At 50.0% G+C, this 15,807-nt stretch overlaps 8 protein-coding genes and 1 non-coding gene across 9 annotated transcripts in view; 6 read left to right on the forward strand and 3 right to left on the reverse strand.

The window, feature by feature from the left end:
- Nucleotides 1-67: 67 nt before the first annotated feature.
- Nucleotides 68-165, forward strand: CNN01380. The gene has a single exon. It is a non-coding gene; the product is annotated as a tRNA-Asn (tRNA).
- Nucleotides 142-1,105, reverse strand: CNN01385 (hypothetical protein). The gene is made up of 3 exons (XM_024658893.1): nucleotides 965-1,105; nucleotides 748-919; nucleotides 142-683 (listed from the first exon to the last, which is right to left on the reverse strand). The coding sequence occupies exons 2-3, from the start codon at nucleotides 913-915 to the stop codon at nucleotides 381-383; spliced, it is 471 nt and encodes a 156-aa protein (XP_024514706.1). The 5' UTR covers nucleotides 916-919; nucleotides 965-1,105; the 3' UTR covers nucleotides 142-380.
- A 777-nt stretch (nucleotides 1,106-1,882) lies between these two features.
- Nucleotides 1,883-2,766, forward strand: CNN01390 (aerobic respiration-related protein, putative). Its single transcript, XM_568601.2, has 5 exons — nucleotides 1,883-2,050; nucleotides 2,111-2,131; nucleotides 2,199-2,273; nucleotides 2,348-2,392; nucleotides 2,468-2,766. Exons 1-5 carry the CDS (start codon nucleotides 1,943-1,945, stop codon nucleotides 2,513-2,515), a joined length of 297 nt encoding a protein of 98 aa, XP_568601.1. The 5' UTR covers nucleotides 1,883-1,942; the 3' UTR covers nucleotides 2,516-2,766.
- A 164-nt stretch (nucleotides 2,767-2,930) lies between these two features.
- CNN01400 (copper-exporting ATPase, putative) lies at nucleotides 2,931-6,552 on the forward strand. Its single transcript, XM_568603.1, has 5 exons — nucleotides 2,931-3,290; nucleotides 3,339-3,571; nucleotides 3,619-4,095; nucleotides 4,148-6,128; nucleotides 6,213-6,552. The coding sequence occupies exons 1-5, from the start codon at nucleotides 3,054-3,056 to the stop codon at nucleotides 6,450-6,452; spliced, it is 3,168 nt and encodes a 1,055-aa protein (XP_568603.1). The 5' UTR covers nucleotides 2,931-3,053; the 3' UTR covers nucleotides 6,453-6,552.
- Nucleotides 6,553-6,586: 34 nt separating this feature from the next.
- On the reverse strand, nucleotides 6,587-10,130 carry CNN01410 (dipeptidyl-peptidase and tripeptidyl-peptidase, putative). The gene is made up of 11 exons (XM_568605.1): nucleotides 9,921-10,130; nucleotides 9,657-9,861; nucleotides 8,943-9,585; nucleotides 8,563-8,881; nucleotides 8,287-8,465; nucleotides 7,933-8,180; nucleotides 7,715-7,816; nucleotides 7,314-7,639; nucleotides 7,176-7,239; nucleotides 6,831-7,092; nucleotides 6,587-6,742 (listed from the first exon to the last, which is right to left on the reverse strand). Exons 1-11 carry the CDS (start codon nucleotides 10,119-10,121, stop codon nucleotides 6,640-6,642), a joined length of 2,652 nt encoding a protein of 883 aa, XP_568605.1. The 5' UTR covers nucleotides 10,122-10,130; the 3' UTR covers nucleotides 6,587-6,639.
- Nucleotides 10,131-10,194: 64 nt separating this feature from the next.
- CNN01420 (vesicle-mediated transport-related protein, putative) lies at nucleotides 10,195-11,173 on the forward strand. Its single transcript, XM_568690.2, has 6 exons — nucleotides 10,195-10,267; nucleotides 10,309-10,368; nucleotides 10,444-10,515; nucleotides 10,640-10,760; nucleotides 10,870-10,922; nucleotides 10,979-11,173. The coding sequence occupies exons 1-6, from the start codon at nucleotides 10,244-10,246 to the stop codon at nucleotides 11,078-11,080; spliced, it is 432 nt and encodes a 143-aa protein (XP_568690.2). The 5' UTR covers nucleotides 10,195-10,243; the 3' UTR covers nucleotides 11,081-11,173.
- A 51-nt stretch (nucleotides 11,174-11,224) lies between these two features.
- Nucleotides 11,225-13,098, forward strand: CNN01430 (conserved hypothetical protein). Its single transcript, XM_568607.2, has 7 exons — nucleotides 11,225-11,367; nucleotides 11,425-11,491; nucleotides 11,545-11,703; nucleotides 11,793-12,087; nucleotides 12,153-12,295; nucleotides 12,365-12,612; nucleotides 12,700-13,098. The coding sequence occupies exons 1-7, from the start codon at nucleotides 11,274-11,276 to the stop codon at nucleotides 12,978-12,980; spliced, it is 1,287 nt and encodes a 428-aa protein (XP_568607.1). The 5' UTR covers nucleotides 11,225-11,273; the 3' UTR covers nucleotides 12,981-13,098.
- CNN01440 (hypothetical protein) lies at nucleotides 13,090-14,457 on the reverse strand. Its single transcript, XM_024658397.1, has 5 exons — nucleotides 14,313-14,457; nucleotides 14,161-14,238; nucleotides 13,968-14,070; nucleotides 13,454-13,834; nucleotides 13,090-13,337 (listed from the first exon to the last, which is right to left on the reverse strand). Exons 1-5 carry the CDS (start codon nucleotides 14,409-14,411, stop codon nucleotides 13,174-13,176), a joined length of 825 nt encoding a protein of 274 aa, XP_024514064.1. The 5' UTR covers nucleotides 14,412-14,457; the 3' UTR covers nucleotides 13,090-13,173.
- A 99-nt stretch (nucleotides 14,458-14,556) lies between these two features.
- CNN01450 (hypothetical protein) overlaps nucleotides 14,557-15,807 on the forward strand; it is a 1,762-nt gene continuing 511 nt past the window's right edge. The window contains exons 1-6 of the mRNA XM_024658398.1: nucleotides 14,557-14,762; nucleotides 14,820-14,978; nucleotides 15,082-15,173; nucleotides 15,283-15,403; nucleotides 15,500-15,647; nucleotides 15,721-15,739. Coding sequence (XP_024514065.1) covers nucleotides 14,613-14,762; nucleotides 14,820-14,978; nucleotides 15,082-15,173; nucleotides 15,283-15,403; nucleotides 15,500-15,647; nucleotides 15,721-15,739 — 689 coding nt within the window. The 5' untranslated portion in view covers nucleotides 14,557-14,612. The remainder of the gene's footprint in view (nucleotides 14,763-14,819; nucleotides 14,979-15,081; nucleotides 15,174-15,282; nucleotides 15,404-15,499; nucleotides 15,648-15,720; nucleotides 15,740-15,807) is intronic.

A 15,807-nucleotide genomic window follows, 5' to 3' on the forward strand; every position in this document is an offset into this window, starting at 1 on the left:
AGCCCAAATGGTTTTAGCCTATGGGTAGTTTGATCCTATATATTGTATATTGCTGCAGTTCAACAATTGCCCCGTGGCTGAGTTGGTTACAGCGGTTGACTGTTAGTTAATAATTAATTAACACTAATAATCAGACGGTCGAGAGTTCGAGTCTCTCCGGGGCAGGATTCTTTTTTGTTTTTGTTTTTATGTTTAACTCTCCAACCAAGCAATAGAGGTGGTGTTATAATCACGTATTTTTATCACGTACATGAATGTACCCAAGAATTCAGCCAATCGGGTACATGGATGGTCATCGTCGCGTTGAAACTCTTAGTACCACCCGCTCGCGCTCTTCCATGGTGAGGCTGCCATGTAAGGCCGAAGAGAAAATTCCTACCCTAGCTAGGTACATCTGCAGGGCCAGATGAGGTTTGTCCAATGCGTATATATAATGACCTTGCGTTGGTCATATTTGGATAGCCAGCAGCCTCTCTCGCGAAATTGCAAACGATGTCCAGATCTTGGCTGGCCTTGTGCAGCTGAGACCTCGTCCAGTTAAGGATTTCGGCATCCCCAGCTGACATGGGCTTTCCCCAGTGGCGCTTGTGCTCGTTCGTTTGCAGCACAGCGGCCACATTCGAGCGGGCACTTGCGGCCGCGCAAAGGAGGGGGTAGGCGTCATGCCTGAGACGCCTGTCAGCCTGGTCAATGTGTTTCATGTCAGAGACGTTTCAAACCTCACAATAAGGGGATATTGTTACTCACTGGCCAGAGTATCGTGTTCGGCATCACCAACCAATGGATTGCCAGCTGCAAAATTTTCGACCGCGAGTACCTGGGAAGGAATGTCGAAAGGGTTATGTAGGTACTGCTCCTTTGCGCCAGCCGCTTTCTTTGTTTTTTTTGCAGGTGCCGCCACCACATCGCTTTCATCGGTCTATCCCTTCTTTTAGCACAGGGTACCATAACGACGCATACTCACGGCTTCTCGAGCGTGATGGCCTCCGTTTGCCACCCTCCTCTGCCACCTTTGCCTTCTTTGCTGACTCTTCCTCTCCCACGCCGCGAGTGCTCGCGCTGGAAAACTTTGCAGCTGGCAATCCACTGGTTGGTGATGCCGAACACGATACTCTGGCCAGTGAGTAACAATATCCCCTTATTGATGAGGTTGAAAGAAAGAAGGAAGAAAGAAAGGAGACCCTTTTATCCGTTGGCTGATGGGGAATAAAAGTGGCGTGGGCCAAAGCGCAATCGAAAGGAACCCCGTTTCGGTATGTGTCCCCAGCATACCTCGCACAAGGACGAGGCCAGTTGTTCCGACGGAGAGGGAATTGCAGAGATGGAAACGCTCTTACTGCTGCCCGAGTACGGGCCAAGATGCAACGCCGCAACTGCATGGCCATGCAAAAACGAAGCACGTATGAAACGGGAAGCAGTGTTTTAAGTGAACTGATCTTCGAGGCTTCATATTCTTCCATCTTTACCAAAGACGATTCAATCAGGACGTCAGGTCGTACGCGCACTACATGCTTGATACGATAAAGCTCAGCACAGAACATCGTTTTGAAAAGGAGAATGATGAACTAGAAGATATTTCTTTTTGACACTGTAAGCCAGGGAGGTGCTGTTAATGTTGTTGCTTGCTCGTCTGGAAGGTAAAAAGTACGGGGAAATATGTGGAGAGACTCGGAACTGTTGCGAGGACAACAACGTACGTATATCGCTGGAGGCTGATGACTGCTTGCTTGTTTTATCGGGAGCGATATCGCATGTAAATATGCCGTCTTTCTATGGTGGATCATGATGTCGATTTCTTGAATTCAAATCGGCCAACGATCTTTGGCCGCTGATGTTCGCGGACGCGCGCGTCTTTTGACAACATTTTCTTGACCACACCATTCTTTACGCCACCAATAGCAGCGTTTGGTATTCCATCGTACCTACTATACCTTACTCGAACATGGCCACTCAAGTCCCTCCATCGACCACCCCTACTCCGTTCGCTAACCGTCCGGCTCCCCCGACGAAAGATCTCGAGATTCCCGAGGACTACAAAAAGACTTTCCGCGTAAGTTGAACCGTCGCTTGCACTGAATCATTTTAAATTGTTGGCTGACTTTATTGACAGGGAAGAGGGACTGTTAGCAAGGTTCGTGATATAATCGATGGTTATGAGACGACTCTGCGCAACAGTCGTTGACATGCCGCCGTTGTAGTTCGTCGACCCCTGTGAAGCGGCTAGGAAGGCGTCTTTAGATTGTCTCGAAAGGACACAATACAACCGCTCAGAGGTATGTCAGCTTGTTCAGCACAATATGTCGGCTTGTTCAACATAACTGGGCTTGATTAATGTGATATCCTTCAGTGTACCGACTTTTTCACCGCGTACAAGGAATGTAAAGGAAACTGGGTACGTATCCATGTATCGGCGTCATGCGCATGATCTTTTATCCTGCCAAGATTGACTGACTCCTCGCCATGATAGCTTGCGCAACGGAAAGAAGACAGGATGAAAGGAAGAGATACTGTCTGAGGCTTCATCACCACACTATCCTTGGGGGAGGGGGGATCCGGTTCATTATGCATTTCTACGGCCTATGGTGCCGTGTAAGCCGTTATGTTACTGTTGTCACATATGGAATCGGGCATCGGATCGGCTAGTCGCAGCCATTCCTGATGACTAAGTATACATTTTAATCATTTAGTACAGGGGATCAAACACAAGGCAAATTGTGTTGGAAAGGCCCGGTCGATAGCCTCTTTTTTGAGATGAAGCAGTGCGTGTAATGAGTCAAGCTTTGTAATGGCGATTAGAAATGACCAGAGGGTAATTAGAAGCTGGTTGGAAAGATGATTACAAATCATCGGCCGACGTCACCGCCTTCGGAAGTTATTTATTAATACTTTGTTTTTTCTCAAGCGGCTCTTACTTCCGCAAACCGGATATCATTTCTCTTGTCCCTCATCATCTGCATCTCCTTACCCCCTACTTATACGCCAGAGCGCCCAGAACAGAAATACTTCCACCACAATTTATAGCGCTCGAGGAAACACATCCATCGGTATTCGACATGGCCACATTGGGCAGTCCGCCACACAGGCAACGCTCTGCCTCAAATAGCAGCCTCTTGTCCTCTATCGTGAACACAATCCCTGCGCCCCTTACCAATTTATTCACTTCTCCAAGAGTAGAACAAAGGGTCTTGCTCGAAGAAGACGAAGTTCCTCTAGAAGAAGGGAGCCAGTCGCTTAGCAAAGAAGCTCCTGTCGGATTACGGAGGGTCGAACTGAGAGTAGGAGGAATGACCGTGAGTGGGGTCACATGGTTGGGTCCGCATCAAGCTAACACGAGGTAGTGTGGGGCGTGTGTGGCATCCATCGAGTCTCAGCTGAAGCAACCCGGTATTAAAAGCATCCAGATATCTCTGCTTGCTGAGCGAGGGGTAGTAGAATACGATGAGAACTTTGTCAAGGCGGATGGAGAGCATTGGACAGACGACAAGATTGCCGAGGAAATAGAAGACATTGGGTTCGAAGCCACTGTCGTCGAAAAGAGTGAAGTGCAAGAGGTGGAATTACGTGTATATGGGTAAGTCATTGTGACTAGCAACAGAGTCACAGCTAACCTGTCAACAGACTGGAGAACCAAGAAATAGTCAGCAGTTTGCTATCGACTACAGAGGGGATCCCTGGTGTCCATTCTGCCGTTCTTCTGCCGCCCTACTCCCACCTCGCCCTAACACATTCCCCTCTATTAATCTCTCTTCGTTCAATCGTCGACACGCTTTCCGCATCTTTCCCACAGCTATCATTTTTACCAGTATCAAACAATGATGATTCTCAAATAGCGTCTCTGCAAAAGCACAAGGAAGCAGCTTTATGGAAAAGGACGCTTTTCTTATCGGCCATATTTGCTGTCCCCGTGTTTATCATTGGGATGCTAAGCATGTATCTGCCGATGTGGTTGATGGGATGGACTATGTGGAAAGTTGTGACGGGGATCTATCTTGGGGATCTCGTCTGTCTGGTGCTTACACTGCCTGTGCAAACCTGGCTGGCAAAGAAGTTTTATCTGAATGCTTGGAAATCTATCAAGCACGGATCAGCTACCATGTACGCGGAACCCTCCATCCATGTTGTATCTACTTTGCTAATCCAAAAATAGGGATGTTCTGGTTGTTCTTGGAACATCCTCTGCTTTCTGTTACTCTGTCCTTGCCATGTTCTTCGCCATGTTCTCATCCGACCCGGACTACCGCCCTCAAACCTTCTTTGACACTTCCACCATGTTAATCACTTTCGTCTCCCTTGGTCGATACATCGAAAACATCGCCAAAGGCAAGACTTCCGCCGCTCTTACCGACCTCTTGTCCCTCACTCCTTCCTCCGCTACGATTTACGTTGATCCCCCTGCGGAGGGCGAGCTGCCGGATTCTTCTGCCAAGACACGTAAAGTCCCCACTGAACTCGTTCAGGTCGGTGATGTCGTACTTCTTGTTCCTGGTGAGAAGATCCCGGCCGATGGTACCGTCTTAACCGGCTCAACATCAGTTGACGAATCCATGGTAACTGGCGAAGCTCTTCCCATGCCTAAAACAGCCGGTTCTCAGGTGATCGGCGGTACGGTAAACGGATTGGGGACCATCACTTTCCGGGTCACCCGCGCTGGAGCCGACACCGCCCTTTCCCAGATTGTTAAACTCGTAGAGGATGCTCAGACTTCAAAGGCACCTATTCAAGAGTTTGCCGATCGCGTCGCTGGTATCTTTGTCCCCATTGTCATCACTCTCTCGTTGTCGACGTTTGTGATATGGATGATCATTTCGCTTCTCTCGTCTTATGGCAGCTTGCCAGAGGTTTTCCATTCTCCTGGCGTGGGCAGATTTGGTGTTTGCCTCAAGCTCTGCATCTCTGTGGTCGTTGTGGCTTGCCCATGCGCTTTGGGGTTGAGCACCCCTACAGCCGTGATGGTCGGTACAGGGGTCGGTGCTAAGAACGGTATCCTTATCAAGGGCGGAAAAGCCCTTGAAGCGTGCAAGGGCGTCAAGAGGGTTGTTTTGGACAAGACTGGAACGGTGACAGAAGGCAGGATGGCTGTTGTCTCGGTCGTTTGGGCTTCCTCGTCTAGCGGTGTCAACATTGGACAAGGGGACTTGGACACTGCCGCCACGTTGTCTACTACAACGTCTGCCAACCCTCTTCAACGACACACTATCATCTCCCTTATTTCTCTTGCCGAAGCCAGGTCTGAACATCCCTTGGGTATGGCTGTTGCCGCGCATGGGCGTGAAATTCTCTCCAACGCTGGCCTTCCACCTCCGAACGGCGAGGTCGTCGAGTTTGAGAGCCATACCGGTGAAGGCCTCGAGGCTGTCGTCAAACTTTCTGGCGGTGCGGTTGAGGAGTGTATCCGGATCGGCAAAGCAGATTTTGTGCTGTCCAACAACAGCAAATTTGGTGAAGCTTATGCTGAGAAGCAACTTAGTATGCCAAGCGAAATCCTCGAGTTTGAACATGATCAAATGGCTCTTGCCAGGACTGTCATCTTCGTCTCAATCATCCGCCCTACCGGTGTGGTTCCCGTCGCCGCCCTCTCTTTATCTGATTCCCCCAAGCCGACCTCCGCTCAAGCCATCCGTGCCCTCAAGAATATGGGTATCAAGGTGACCATGCTTACAGGTGACGCTGCTGCTACCGCTCAAGCGGTCGCCCGACAGGTCGGTATCGACGAGGACGAGGTTTACTCTGGCGTAAGCCCCAAAGGGAAGGCCAAGATTGTCCAAGATCTTGATGGAGCCAGCGGTGGCGTAGCCATGGTTGGCGACGGTATCAATGATTCTCCCGCTCTTGTTGCAGCTTCTCTCGGTATCGCCCTTTCTTCCGGTACATCTATTGCCATCGAAGCGGCCGATGTCGTCCTCGTGCGATCCGACTTGCTGGACGTTGTTGCAGCCCTCGACTTGGGTCAGGTCATCTTCAGGAAAATCAAGGCCAACTTGATCTGGGCGTGCTGCTATAATGTGCTGATGATCCCCTTGGCGATGGGTGTATTATTGCCATGGGGTATCCATCTTCATCCAATGATGGCTGCGGCGGCTATGGCGTTTAGCAGTGTTTCCGTTGTGGTATCGAGTTTGACTTTGAAGGTGAGCACATATCGAATTGTTACACTCTGGATGATGGTACGGTGCTGATCGGGGGTTTTTTATTTTCCTTTTCCTTTTTGTCAGTGGTGGACTCGGCCCCAGTCGTCAATCGCTTCCGGAGAAACCTACATTCACCCAAGTCCTCGCAAGAGTGTTGTGTCTGTCTTCGTCGAGGGCGCCAGAGACACCATCATGGATGGTGTTGATCGCCTTGCAGAGAAGCTACCCTTCTTGAAGAGATTTACTGAAAGAAGAGGAAATGTACCCTCGACGGCAGAGTACGAGGCTATTCCTTTAGGTCAAGCGGGAGTGTATGAGGTGTAGGCTATGTTTGTTTCTTATGGACCTTTGGGTTTTGTTTTTTGGTCATTTTCGTAGTAATCTGTGTACATTTTTGAATATTGAATAAATGTATCCTATGCCAATGTTTTTTTATTTTATTTTATTTCAAACTGGTATTTATACAACATGCTGCATTTGTGCTCCTTCTACATCTAAATGTAGTTTTTATCTAATGATGTACAGTCCCTCCTTTACCCCATTTTTCTTCCAAGAAATCATTCATCCACTCGTACACTTCCCGGTACGCCATCCGCTTATCCATTGAATGATTGCTGAACGTTGCGGGAAAAGAGTAATTAGACATGTTTTTTTTTCTTTCTTTTTTCTTTCGGGTTGATAAAAACGCTTGGCGGAACTTACGAATCAGTAAACATCCTAAACCTCCACCCTCTCACTTGCTCCTGCGTCAACTTATCCAAAAGCGCCGCACTATTCATATAGTGGACATTATCGTCCCCGCTTCCATGTGCCCAGATGAAATCGACTTTATCGCCCGAAAAGGAAGTGACATTGTTCACTGCCGAGGTGGTGTACCCGTCCTTGTTGGCGGAGGGAGTTGACATGTATCGTTCGGTGTAGATGGAGTCGTAGTAAAGCCAATCTGTGACGGGTGCGACGGCCACTATAGTGTAGTGAAAATAAAAATAAAAATAAAATGTGAGAATGATTTCTACCAAGATGGAAAGGATACAGGGCAAGGCTTACTTCCGAGAGTGAATATACCAGAATCGGCTTCAATAGCCTTACAAGTCATGTATCCTCCATAACTCTAATCATCCCAATCAGCTCTTTTTTTATTCCTCCAAGAGCGACATTCCCAAGAAAAGCAAATTCCGCACTCACCCATCCCCAAATCCCAATCCTCGATCTATCCACATAAACCCTCTTCGCCATCTCCCTCGCCGCCGCGACCTGATCCTGCACCTCCCAATGCCCCAAATCATCCCTCACCGGGTTCCTCAGATTCCTACCTCTAAACCCCGTTCCACGACCGTCGAGCATGATGATAATGTACCGCTGGGAGGCAGCGAGGTAAGAATGCCAATCCCTTTCGAATCGGTTAGACACCATTTGAGAGCCGGGTCCGCCGTAGACGCGGATCAGGACGGGGTACTTTTTGCGGCCGGTGATGTCGAGGTTGGGAGGAAGGATCTCGAGCATGTTGAGTTCTGCATATACCGAAGAAAGGAGGCTGTTGTTAGTGGGAAACTGGACGGGACGAGAGAGATGAAAGGGTGCATTACCGTAGCCATCATTTTCGATAGTCGTCCTCGTGACAAGAGGTTTCAAGAATTCTGAAACTGTCTTGTTCAGTCCTGCATTACCTTCCAATAACACATTCGCTCCTTTTCATCCCAACCCGTAGCCAAAGAAAAGGGAAAAAAGAGAAAAACATCTCATCAGCATTCCCTCCCAGTAGAAAAGTAATCGAAGCCCCCGTTCCCCCCATAAAGATACTCACGATTCTCTCCAGACCCAGCTTCTATCAACCTCTGCCAAGGTACTTCTGGCCCTTTATACCCCAAGACATAATACCCCGCTTTGGGAGAGAAGGAAGCTTCAAAATATCCAGGGGAAGTAGTATCTGTCAATGCGGCCATGCTACTCATCGATGCGTCTTGATCCTCTTCATCATCGATGGATGAAAGAGTGGGTAAGGGGATAGAGTAGATGTGTCTGTCGATAGAAGGGGTTGCAGCTGTAAAGTAACTGTATCGTCATGGGATGAATCAGCACATGAACATGTTTATTCATGTGACACAGGTGAGTGAGAGGGGAAAAAGGTGGGGTGGGGGATGTTAAAGAAAAAACATACACAAGGCCCTTTTCGGTATCAACCCCCGATATCTCGGTGACTTCCCATTCTCCTGCAGTGATCCACCGAGGCTTACTAGCGTTCAACGGAGTGAACAGCGCAATGTGGTTGTACCCTTGATTAGGGACGATGTCGAGGTATCCTTGGACTGGCCCTTTAACGGGGATGACGTTCTGGCCCTATAAATGAGAAAAAGAAACAAAGAAAGAATTTTGTACAAGGTTAGCTCGTTTGTTTAGGGAGGAAGTGGGAAGTTATGAAAAGGAGGGCACTTGCATGATCGATCCATCCATCATCGCCTTCCTCCCCGTCCTTCCCTAACCGCCTCACAATCTCCCCTTCCACCTTTGCTTCATGGTCGCTCCCAAACTGGAAAAGAACGACGTTCCCGTCCCTCGCAGCTCTATCAATCTCTTTAACGAGGAGGGCATCATCGGCTACCCAGCCAATTTCGGTGAGGATGCGGTCTGGGAGAGGGAACTCGCCTGGCCAGGTGAGACGTTGTGCGGTGGCCGAGGTGGCGGAGGAGGAGAGGGAAGAGAGGGAAAAAGTGTGGACTGTGACGGTGGGGTTGGGTGTACCAGGTTTGGGGTATCTGTTGTAAAAGTCAGCCAGAGTACCACAAGCGGAAAGAAAAAAGGAAAAGGGGCCCCTACTTCATATCCAGCTCGGTCTGGTACTGATGCACCTTGAACGCATCATTCGATGGGTTATAATACTGCAACTTGAAATCATGTACTTTACTCTCATCGCTTCTCAAAAAAGCAACCCTCTTGCCATCAGGACTCCACCAGAGGGCGGTATCCGTTTCAAACACTTCTTCTTCGTATACCCAGTCGGGGACGCCGTTGAAGATTGTGTGGCTTCCATCGGTTGTTACTCTTACATGTGAAGGGGAGGAGGAGGAGGAGGAGGGGACAGAGGAGAGGTCATCTTCAGAGATGATATAGACGTCGTTCTTACTGACAAACGCCAATGCATGCCCGACAGGCGACCACGTACACTTTGCTATAGTCGGCGGGCTGGTCGGCGGGATGACAGGAAACGTAGCCGAATCTTGTCGACGATGTATCCAGTAGTTCCCGAATGACGAGTGCCGCCACTGTTTGAGATGGTCGGTTCTGAAGAGGACGTACTGCATATCAGCTGAGAGGGCCCATCCCGTCCAGGGGAGTCGATTGCCCTCAAGGTCAAGGACAAGCGATGCGTTGACGAGAAGGGTGTCGGTGGTCATGTTGCGGACGGTGTTGAGGACAATGTTTCCTTCCTTGTTGATATGTGAGAACGTGCCGTCTTCCGCTGTGTACCCGTATGACGAACATGATCAGCATGTAAATGAAAGCAAGATTCTCCATCTGCCCGGTACCTACCCTCCTTGACCCAGTCAATCTGCTTGCTGTAGGCATTGAACGTGCCGTTAAACACATGGTCCATGGTGATATGCTTTGTGCCACCTTTGGACGAGAAAGAGGGTACCGAGTATCCTGAAGCAGCGAGCACGCCGATGATACCTGCGAAAGTGACGATAACGACGAGGACGGCGAGTACCTTGCGTGACTTGTTCCGAGGATGTGTCTGGGTGGCAGAGTGTGTCAGTCTGTAACAGAAAGCGGGAAGAGGAGCAAAGAGCTTACCCGGCTGGATTCGACAGTGTAGCCCTCTCCATCGTCGTCGTCTGGATAGACGTGGATACCTTGTTCGATGGTGGGATCGTCTCTGAAAGCCGTGTGTTTTTCCTGGAATGGGTCTATGTCCAGGTTGTCATGGTATATGGTGGATGTGGATGAGCGTGGAGAGCGCTGTGGATGGTCATAGTCATAGCCTTGTGGTGGCATCGCAGCGAGCGGGGAGTCGAAAGACGAGAGATGAAGATGCAATCGCGCGGAGATGTAAATTGTTATTGTCTTGTCGGTTATTGTTGCTGGATGTATCTTTGGATTCCACTCGTCATTCCGCCATGATCAAGTTTATCCTCGTACAAGTAAGCATCGCCGCCATCTGCACCAGCTAATCTCGCACCAGAATAGACAAGGCAAGACACGGCTCTCAAAATGGTATGCCCCGTACGACGACGACGAAAAGGTCAGACATGTTCCCCTCTCTACTTTCATCCACGACTATCCACAACCACTGCTAATATCCACACCCACTCTGCAGGTCAGGTTACGGGGCGAAGTACACCGACTCATAGCGCCTAGAGACCAAAAGTACCAATCCAACTTTGTCGAGGTGCGTCCGGGAGACAACGTCGCTCTCCCTCCGTGTCACCGCTGATCAAGCCACTCCTTGCTGCTCTTACATTGACAATTCCGACTCTTCCCTCCTTGCCTGGGCGCATGGTTGTGTGCTCTAGTTCCGGGACGACAAGGTCATCTACCGACGATACGCCGGTCTCTTCTTCTGTGTCTGCGTGGACTCCAACGACAATGAGCTCGCGTACCTCGAGGCGATCCATCTCTTTGTAGAGGTTCTCGGTGAGTATGGCTACAGGGTCAAGGCCATAGCGGGTTTCCACTTGCTACCGGCTAGATTGTTCGGGTACTGGCGAGGTAACGATATTGAGCTGACTGGCGGTACGCGCAGACGCCTTTTTCCAAAACGTCTGTGAACTGGACCTGGTATTCTCGTTTTACAAGGTCAGTCCGGGTGGCTTTGCATGGATGGAAACACTGCTGAGTGACTATGGCTACAGGTGTATGCGATCCTGGACGAAGTGTTCTTGGCCGGGGAGATTGAAGAGACGAGCAAGCAAGTGGTGCTGGACCGGCTGGATTACCTGGAGAAGCTGGATTAATATGGTATTTATATGTAGTGTAACTGTAGAATATGTGATTGTATACCCATCCGGCCGCCATGCGTGTATGTAGTGTAGACGGAGAGACAGGCGTGGACAAGTGTTATCCCTGGCGGCGACGGTGACTTGAGACTGCGACGATGACTCTTCTCTTCTTCTTCTCTATACTCCCTGCAATGTACATATAACAGCCATGTCCTCCAGCCATATATCCCTCCGCTCTCTCCCCCGCCTCCCCCCGCACGCACGACGTTTCCATGACTACATCAGAGGTCCAATGGACAGAGGTCTGTCTCCGCCCTACTCATCTCTGCGTCGCAAGCTGACCCGTTGCGTGTCTCCAGGGACATACAAAGTCCCGCTCTCCTCTCCCAAAGTAGTAGGAGCATTCTCTTCCAGAGGTCATCGAGAGTGCGTCCATCCAAACCCGCTATCAAGGCATTAACTCGTCGGAATACTGGTAGGTATCAAGAAGACGCATCGTCCATACAAGCTCTCCAGCTCAGCCCTCAAGAACTGCAATCGTCGTTGGCGAGACTCAAGAAACCTGTCCACTGGGACCCGTCCACTGCTGGTTCAGAGTTCTTCGCTCGGCAGATTGCTTATTTCGGCATCTTTGATGGGTACGTCGTCCTGTCGTCTTGTCTTTTGGTGTTATCCCAGTATCCAAGAGGTCGAAGAGACACGCTAACAACAAAGACAATACATGTAGACATGGAGGCAAACAAGTATCCCAATACCTTTCCAAACGACTGCACGCCCTGGTCGAACAAGTAGACTCGACATCGATCAGCCCGATAGTGGAATGGACGAAAGAAAAGCACGGCGGGTATTTCAAGCGATGGCGAGGCGGGGCTCTGCAGCGGTGGACACAGTGGGCGGATGGGAAGGGGGAGGAGGAAGGGGGGAGGGAAGGTATAGGAAAGGGCGAGGGGATTGAGGCGGAGAGTGGGCAGGAAACGATGTTGATGACTTTGGAGGAGAGGTTGACTCTGGCATTTCTCGAGGTAAAACGTTTTCCTCCAACATCTTATCTGGTGAAAACGAGTTGACACTGCGGTAATACGAACAGGCAGACAAGGAGATCTTGACAAGTATCGAAAAATCAGATCGATGCGGTTCAACAGCGTCCATCGCCCTTTTACATTCACTCGACAGTCCTTCACAACCATACTGGGCCGCCAAGAAGCTCGCACTTACAATCGCTCATTGCGGGTAAGTCGTCTCCACCCCTGCCCTCACCGCGTCTTCAGATCTGATACACTCCCGCTCCAAACTCTCTAGCGACACACGTGTCCTCCTGTGTAACCGCTCCACAGGCCTCGTCACTCCTCTCACCGAGAAACATCACGCCGAATCACGTATCGAAGCTTCCCGCCTCCGACGTATGGGCGCCGGTCTGTTAGTCTCGGATTCGTACGGCGAATCGAGGTGGATGGGCGCTGTGGAGAATACGAGGGGGTTTGGGGATGGGAGATGGAAGCCGTCCGGGGTTACTGTCGAGCCGCAGGTTGAGACGAGGGTTGTTGATGGTGAGTTTCAATAACCGTCTATGCATTCAAATAAGGAGAAAGAGGAGAAGGCGGGGATGCTGACGCAGTTACGCTGGAAAAAAAAAGGCGATGCCCACGCATACATGATCCTCGCCACAGACGGTATCACCTCCCTCATCTCCGACCAAGAAATCATCGACCTCGCCCGCCGTTCCCTCGATCCCTCCCGCGCAGCCAAGACGATCGTCCATTTCGCAGAAGATTTGGGCGCTTCCGATAATTGTACGTGTGTGGTAGTGCCCCTTGCTGGGTGGGGGGATGTAGGAGGGGAGGATAGGACGGAGGATAGGAGAGAATATAGGAGGCGGCATGCGGAGACGATGAATACGAGGATGCAGAGGATGTAGAGGGGGTTAAGAGGGGGAAGAAGAAAAGGAAGAAAGGTACAAAAGAGATTAGGCATTTAGAATTCATAAAATCCATTTTACTTTTACATACAACGTCGCATATATCCATCCATCATTCGCCGCAAAACATGGCATTGAGTTTGCCCCTCCCCAGAAAAGTCTAAAGATTGAATGGAATCGCAAATCGCTCATCTTAATCTTCGCCGAGGTAATGAGGCTTCTTCGGTCTTCCCTTTTTCCCGGTTACGGGTACGCCCAGTAACACATTCTCCATCTCTTTTTTGGTCAGTAGCACACCTTGACCGTCGGAAGAAAGACCGAGTCCTAGAGATTCCATCACCCGCGGGCCGAGTTCGACTAGGTGAGGTAGGAGAGCGATTTGTGTGTTAGCTTTTTACCTTTTTTTTTTTCTTTCTCTCTAGCGGTGGCAGTAATGGCAATGTTAAGGGGATGGAGATGGGAGATGGACATACCGCTCTGATGAGGACCCATCGCATCAAGGTCAAACGTATTCAGCTCGTCGGGATGTTCAATCACCCTCCTCGTCTTGTTGCCCCTCTTTCCACCAGCTCGCGGTCGAGGGATGGCACCGGTAAAAGAAGTGGATGGTCCCCCAGCTCCTGCTCCTGCTCCTGATCCAGTCCCAGTCCCAGTCCCAGACAATCCAGACGTTTCTGTCCCTTCCTGGATCCCTTGTCCTTGAGCTTGCTCCGATATATTCAAGACATGACCAGACGCAGGCACAGATGCAGGGATAGATTGATCCTTGGGACGAAGTGTACCAGGCTGAAACGTGATGCGTTGACTTGTGGAGAAGAGAGGTGGGTGCGTAGGGTTATGTGGGTCTTCGTGATCTATTTTATTTTTTTCATCCCGCAAGCCCAAGTCAGATGTGGATGGAGTGAAGAAAAAGGGAATAAGAGTCAGTCTCCAGCAAAGCAAACGTATAGGTGGGAGGAAAGGCGAGAGGGGAAAGACGGGACGTACTTCGGATAAGACCACATATAATCTCATCACCTATTAGCGGGGTGATATCCCCCTTGAATACTTGGTTCCCAAGCTTGAGAAACGGTGTCGGGGTATCGAGTCCCTACGTCGATGTGCCGTAGTTAGCTTAATACCTCTTACTTTCAAGAGAAAAGCTGTCACAAGGGCTGGGGGGAATGAAGAAGAGACACACGATGAGCTGGTACTGCGACTCGGCCTGGAGTGATTTACTATCAAATGTGGTCCCAAGATCCAGAGTCACGTATACTTCCTATTAGTTCATCTAGTCAGTCGGTATAGTAAAAAGAGGATGTGTGGTGGTGTGGGGAAAGACGGCAGACCAACCTCTTCATGCTCGTACTCATCGTCGTCGAGGTCGTCGAAAGAGGAGAGATAAGTCCAGCCGTCGCCCAGCAGGGAGGCTGGGGTGTCGGGGCCGGACATTGGGCTAGAGTGAGCTGGGGAATCAGAGTGCGAATAAGAATACGAGATACAAGTAGGAATAAGGATATATTCCGTTCAGTTGTAAACAAACCCATTCCACTCGGACGACCTCCACTTCAAGACTTTCTCCTCCATTTCTCTTTATATATATATATTTTTTATTTCCATCCAACACCCCATCCCGCACCGTCCATTTGCAAAATGTCCGCCCAGGCAAGAGGAAAAGCCAAGGAAAAGCCCATCGCTTCCCTCCTAGCAGGTGCCACCGCCGGCGGTGTCGAGGCATTCATCACTTTCCCCCTCGAAAGTGTCAAGACCCAACTTCAATTCGGTGCTCTCGACGGCGGCAAGGTGGGCTCCTCTATTTTCTTTTTCCACACCCGCTGACGGGATATTCTAATGGACTAGCCTCTCACCCCGTACCAAGCCCTCAAATCGACGATCCAGCAAAGAGGTGTACACGGTTTGTACGCTGGTTGTACAGCGGTGGTGATTGGCAATGCCGTCAAGGCCGGTGTGCGGTTTACTACTTATGACCAGTTCAAGAGTCTTTTGAAGGACGACGAGGTATGTCCGTGATTCTATGCCCTTTTATTTCTTCTGTCTAGGACATACAACGATAAAGAGGTTAACTGATGGGGGCTCTTTTTTTGGTAAATGTTCTTTGTAGGGCAAGTTGACAGCTCCCCGGTCAATGCTTGCAGGTCTCGGAGCGGGCATGTCTGAGGCTATCGTCGCTGTTACCCCTTCAGAAACTATCAAGCAAGTATACTCTCCCCACTTTCCCCCCCCCCTGTCTTGAGGAGGATATCATACTGGATTTGGTAATGGAAACTGGGGGAAAAGCTGACAGATAGATATGGAATAACAGGACAAAGATGATTGAAGATTCCAAGCTTGCCCAACCGCGATACAAGGGTCTCGTGCATGGTGTACAGACTATCATCAAGGAGGAAGGGTACAGGGGTGTTTATCGTGGTGTCGGTCCTGTCGTACGTCCTTTGCTCGAATCATGACATTTGTGAAACAATTGGTTAGTTGACAAAATAAAACACTTTTTTCTCTCCAAAAACAAAAACAAAACACAGATGCTCCGACAAGGCGCCAACTCTGCCGTCCGATTCTCTTCCTACTCCACTCTGAAGCAGCTCGCTCAAGGGAGCGCGGTACCAGGGGAAGATATGCCTGGATGGATGACTTTTGGGATCGGTGCGACTGCTGGTGTCATCACTGTTTGTAAGTCCCAGAGATTGTGAAACGAGCGAGCGGGAGAGACAAGTGCTCATGGCTGCATTTGGATTTGGAATAGACTCTACCATGCCCTTCGAGTAAGTCCAAGTTTACTCTTTTTTTTTCCTTCTTTCCCTCCGTTCCCAGTGATCTCCCCCCCCCCCCC

The sequence above is a fragment of the Cryptococcus neoformans genome (genome assembly GCF_000091045.1).
Source record: "Cryptococcus neoformans var. neoformans JEC21 chromosome 14 sequence".
Lineage (NCBI taxonomy): Eukaryota > Fungi > Basidiomycota > Tremellomycetes > Tremellales > Cryptococcaceae > Cryptococcus > Cryptococcus deneoformans.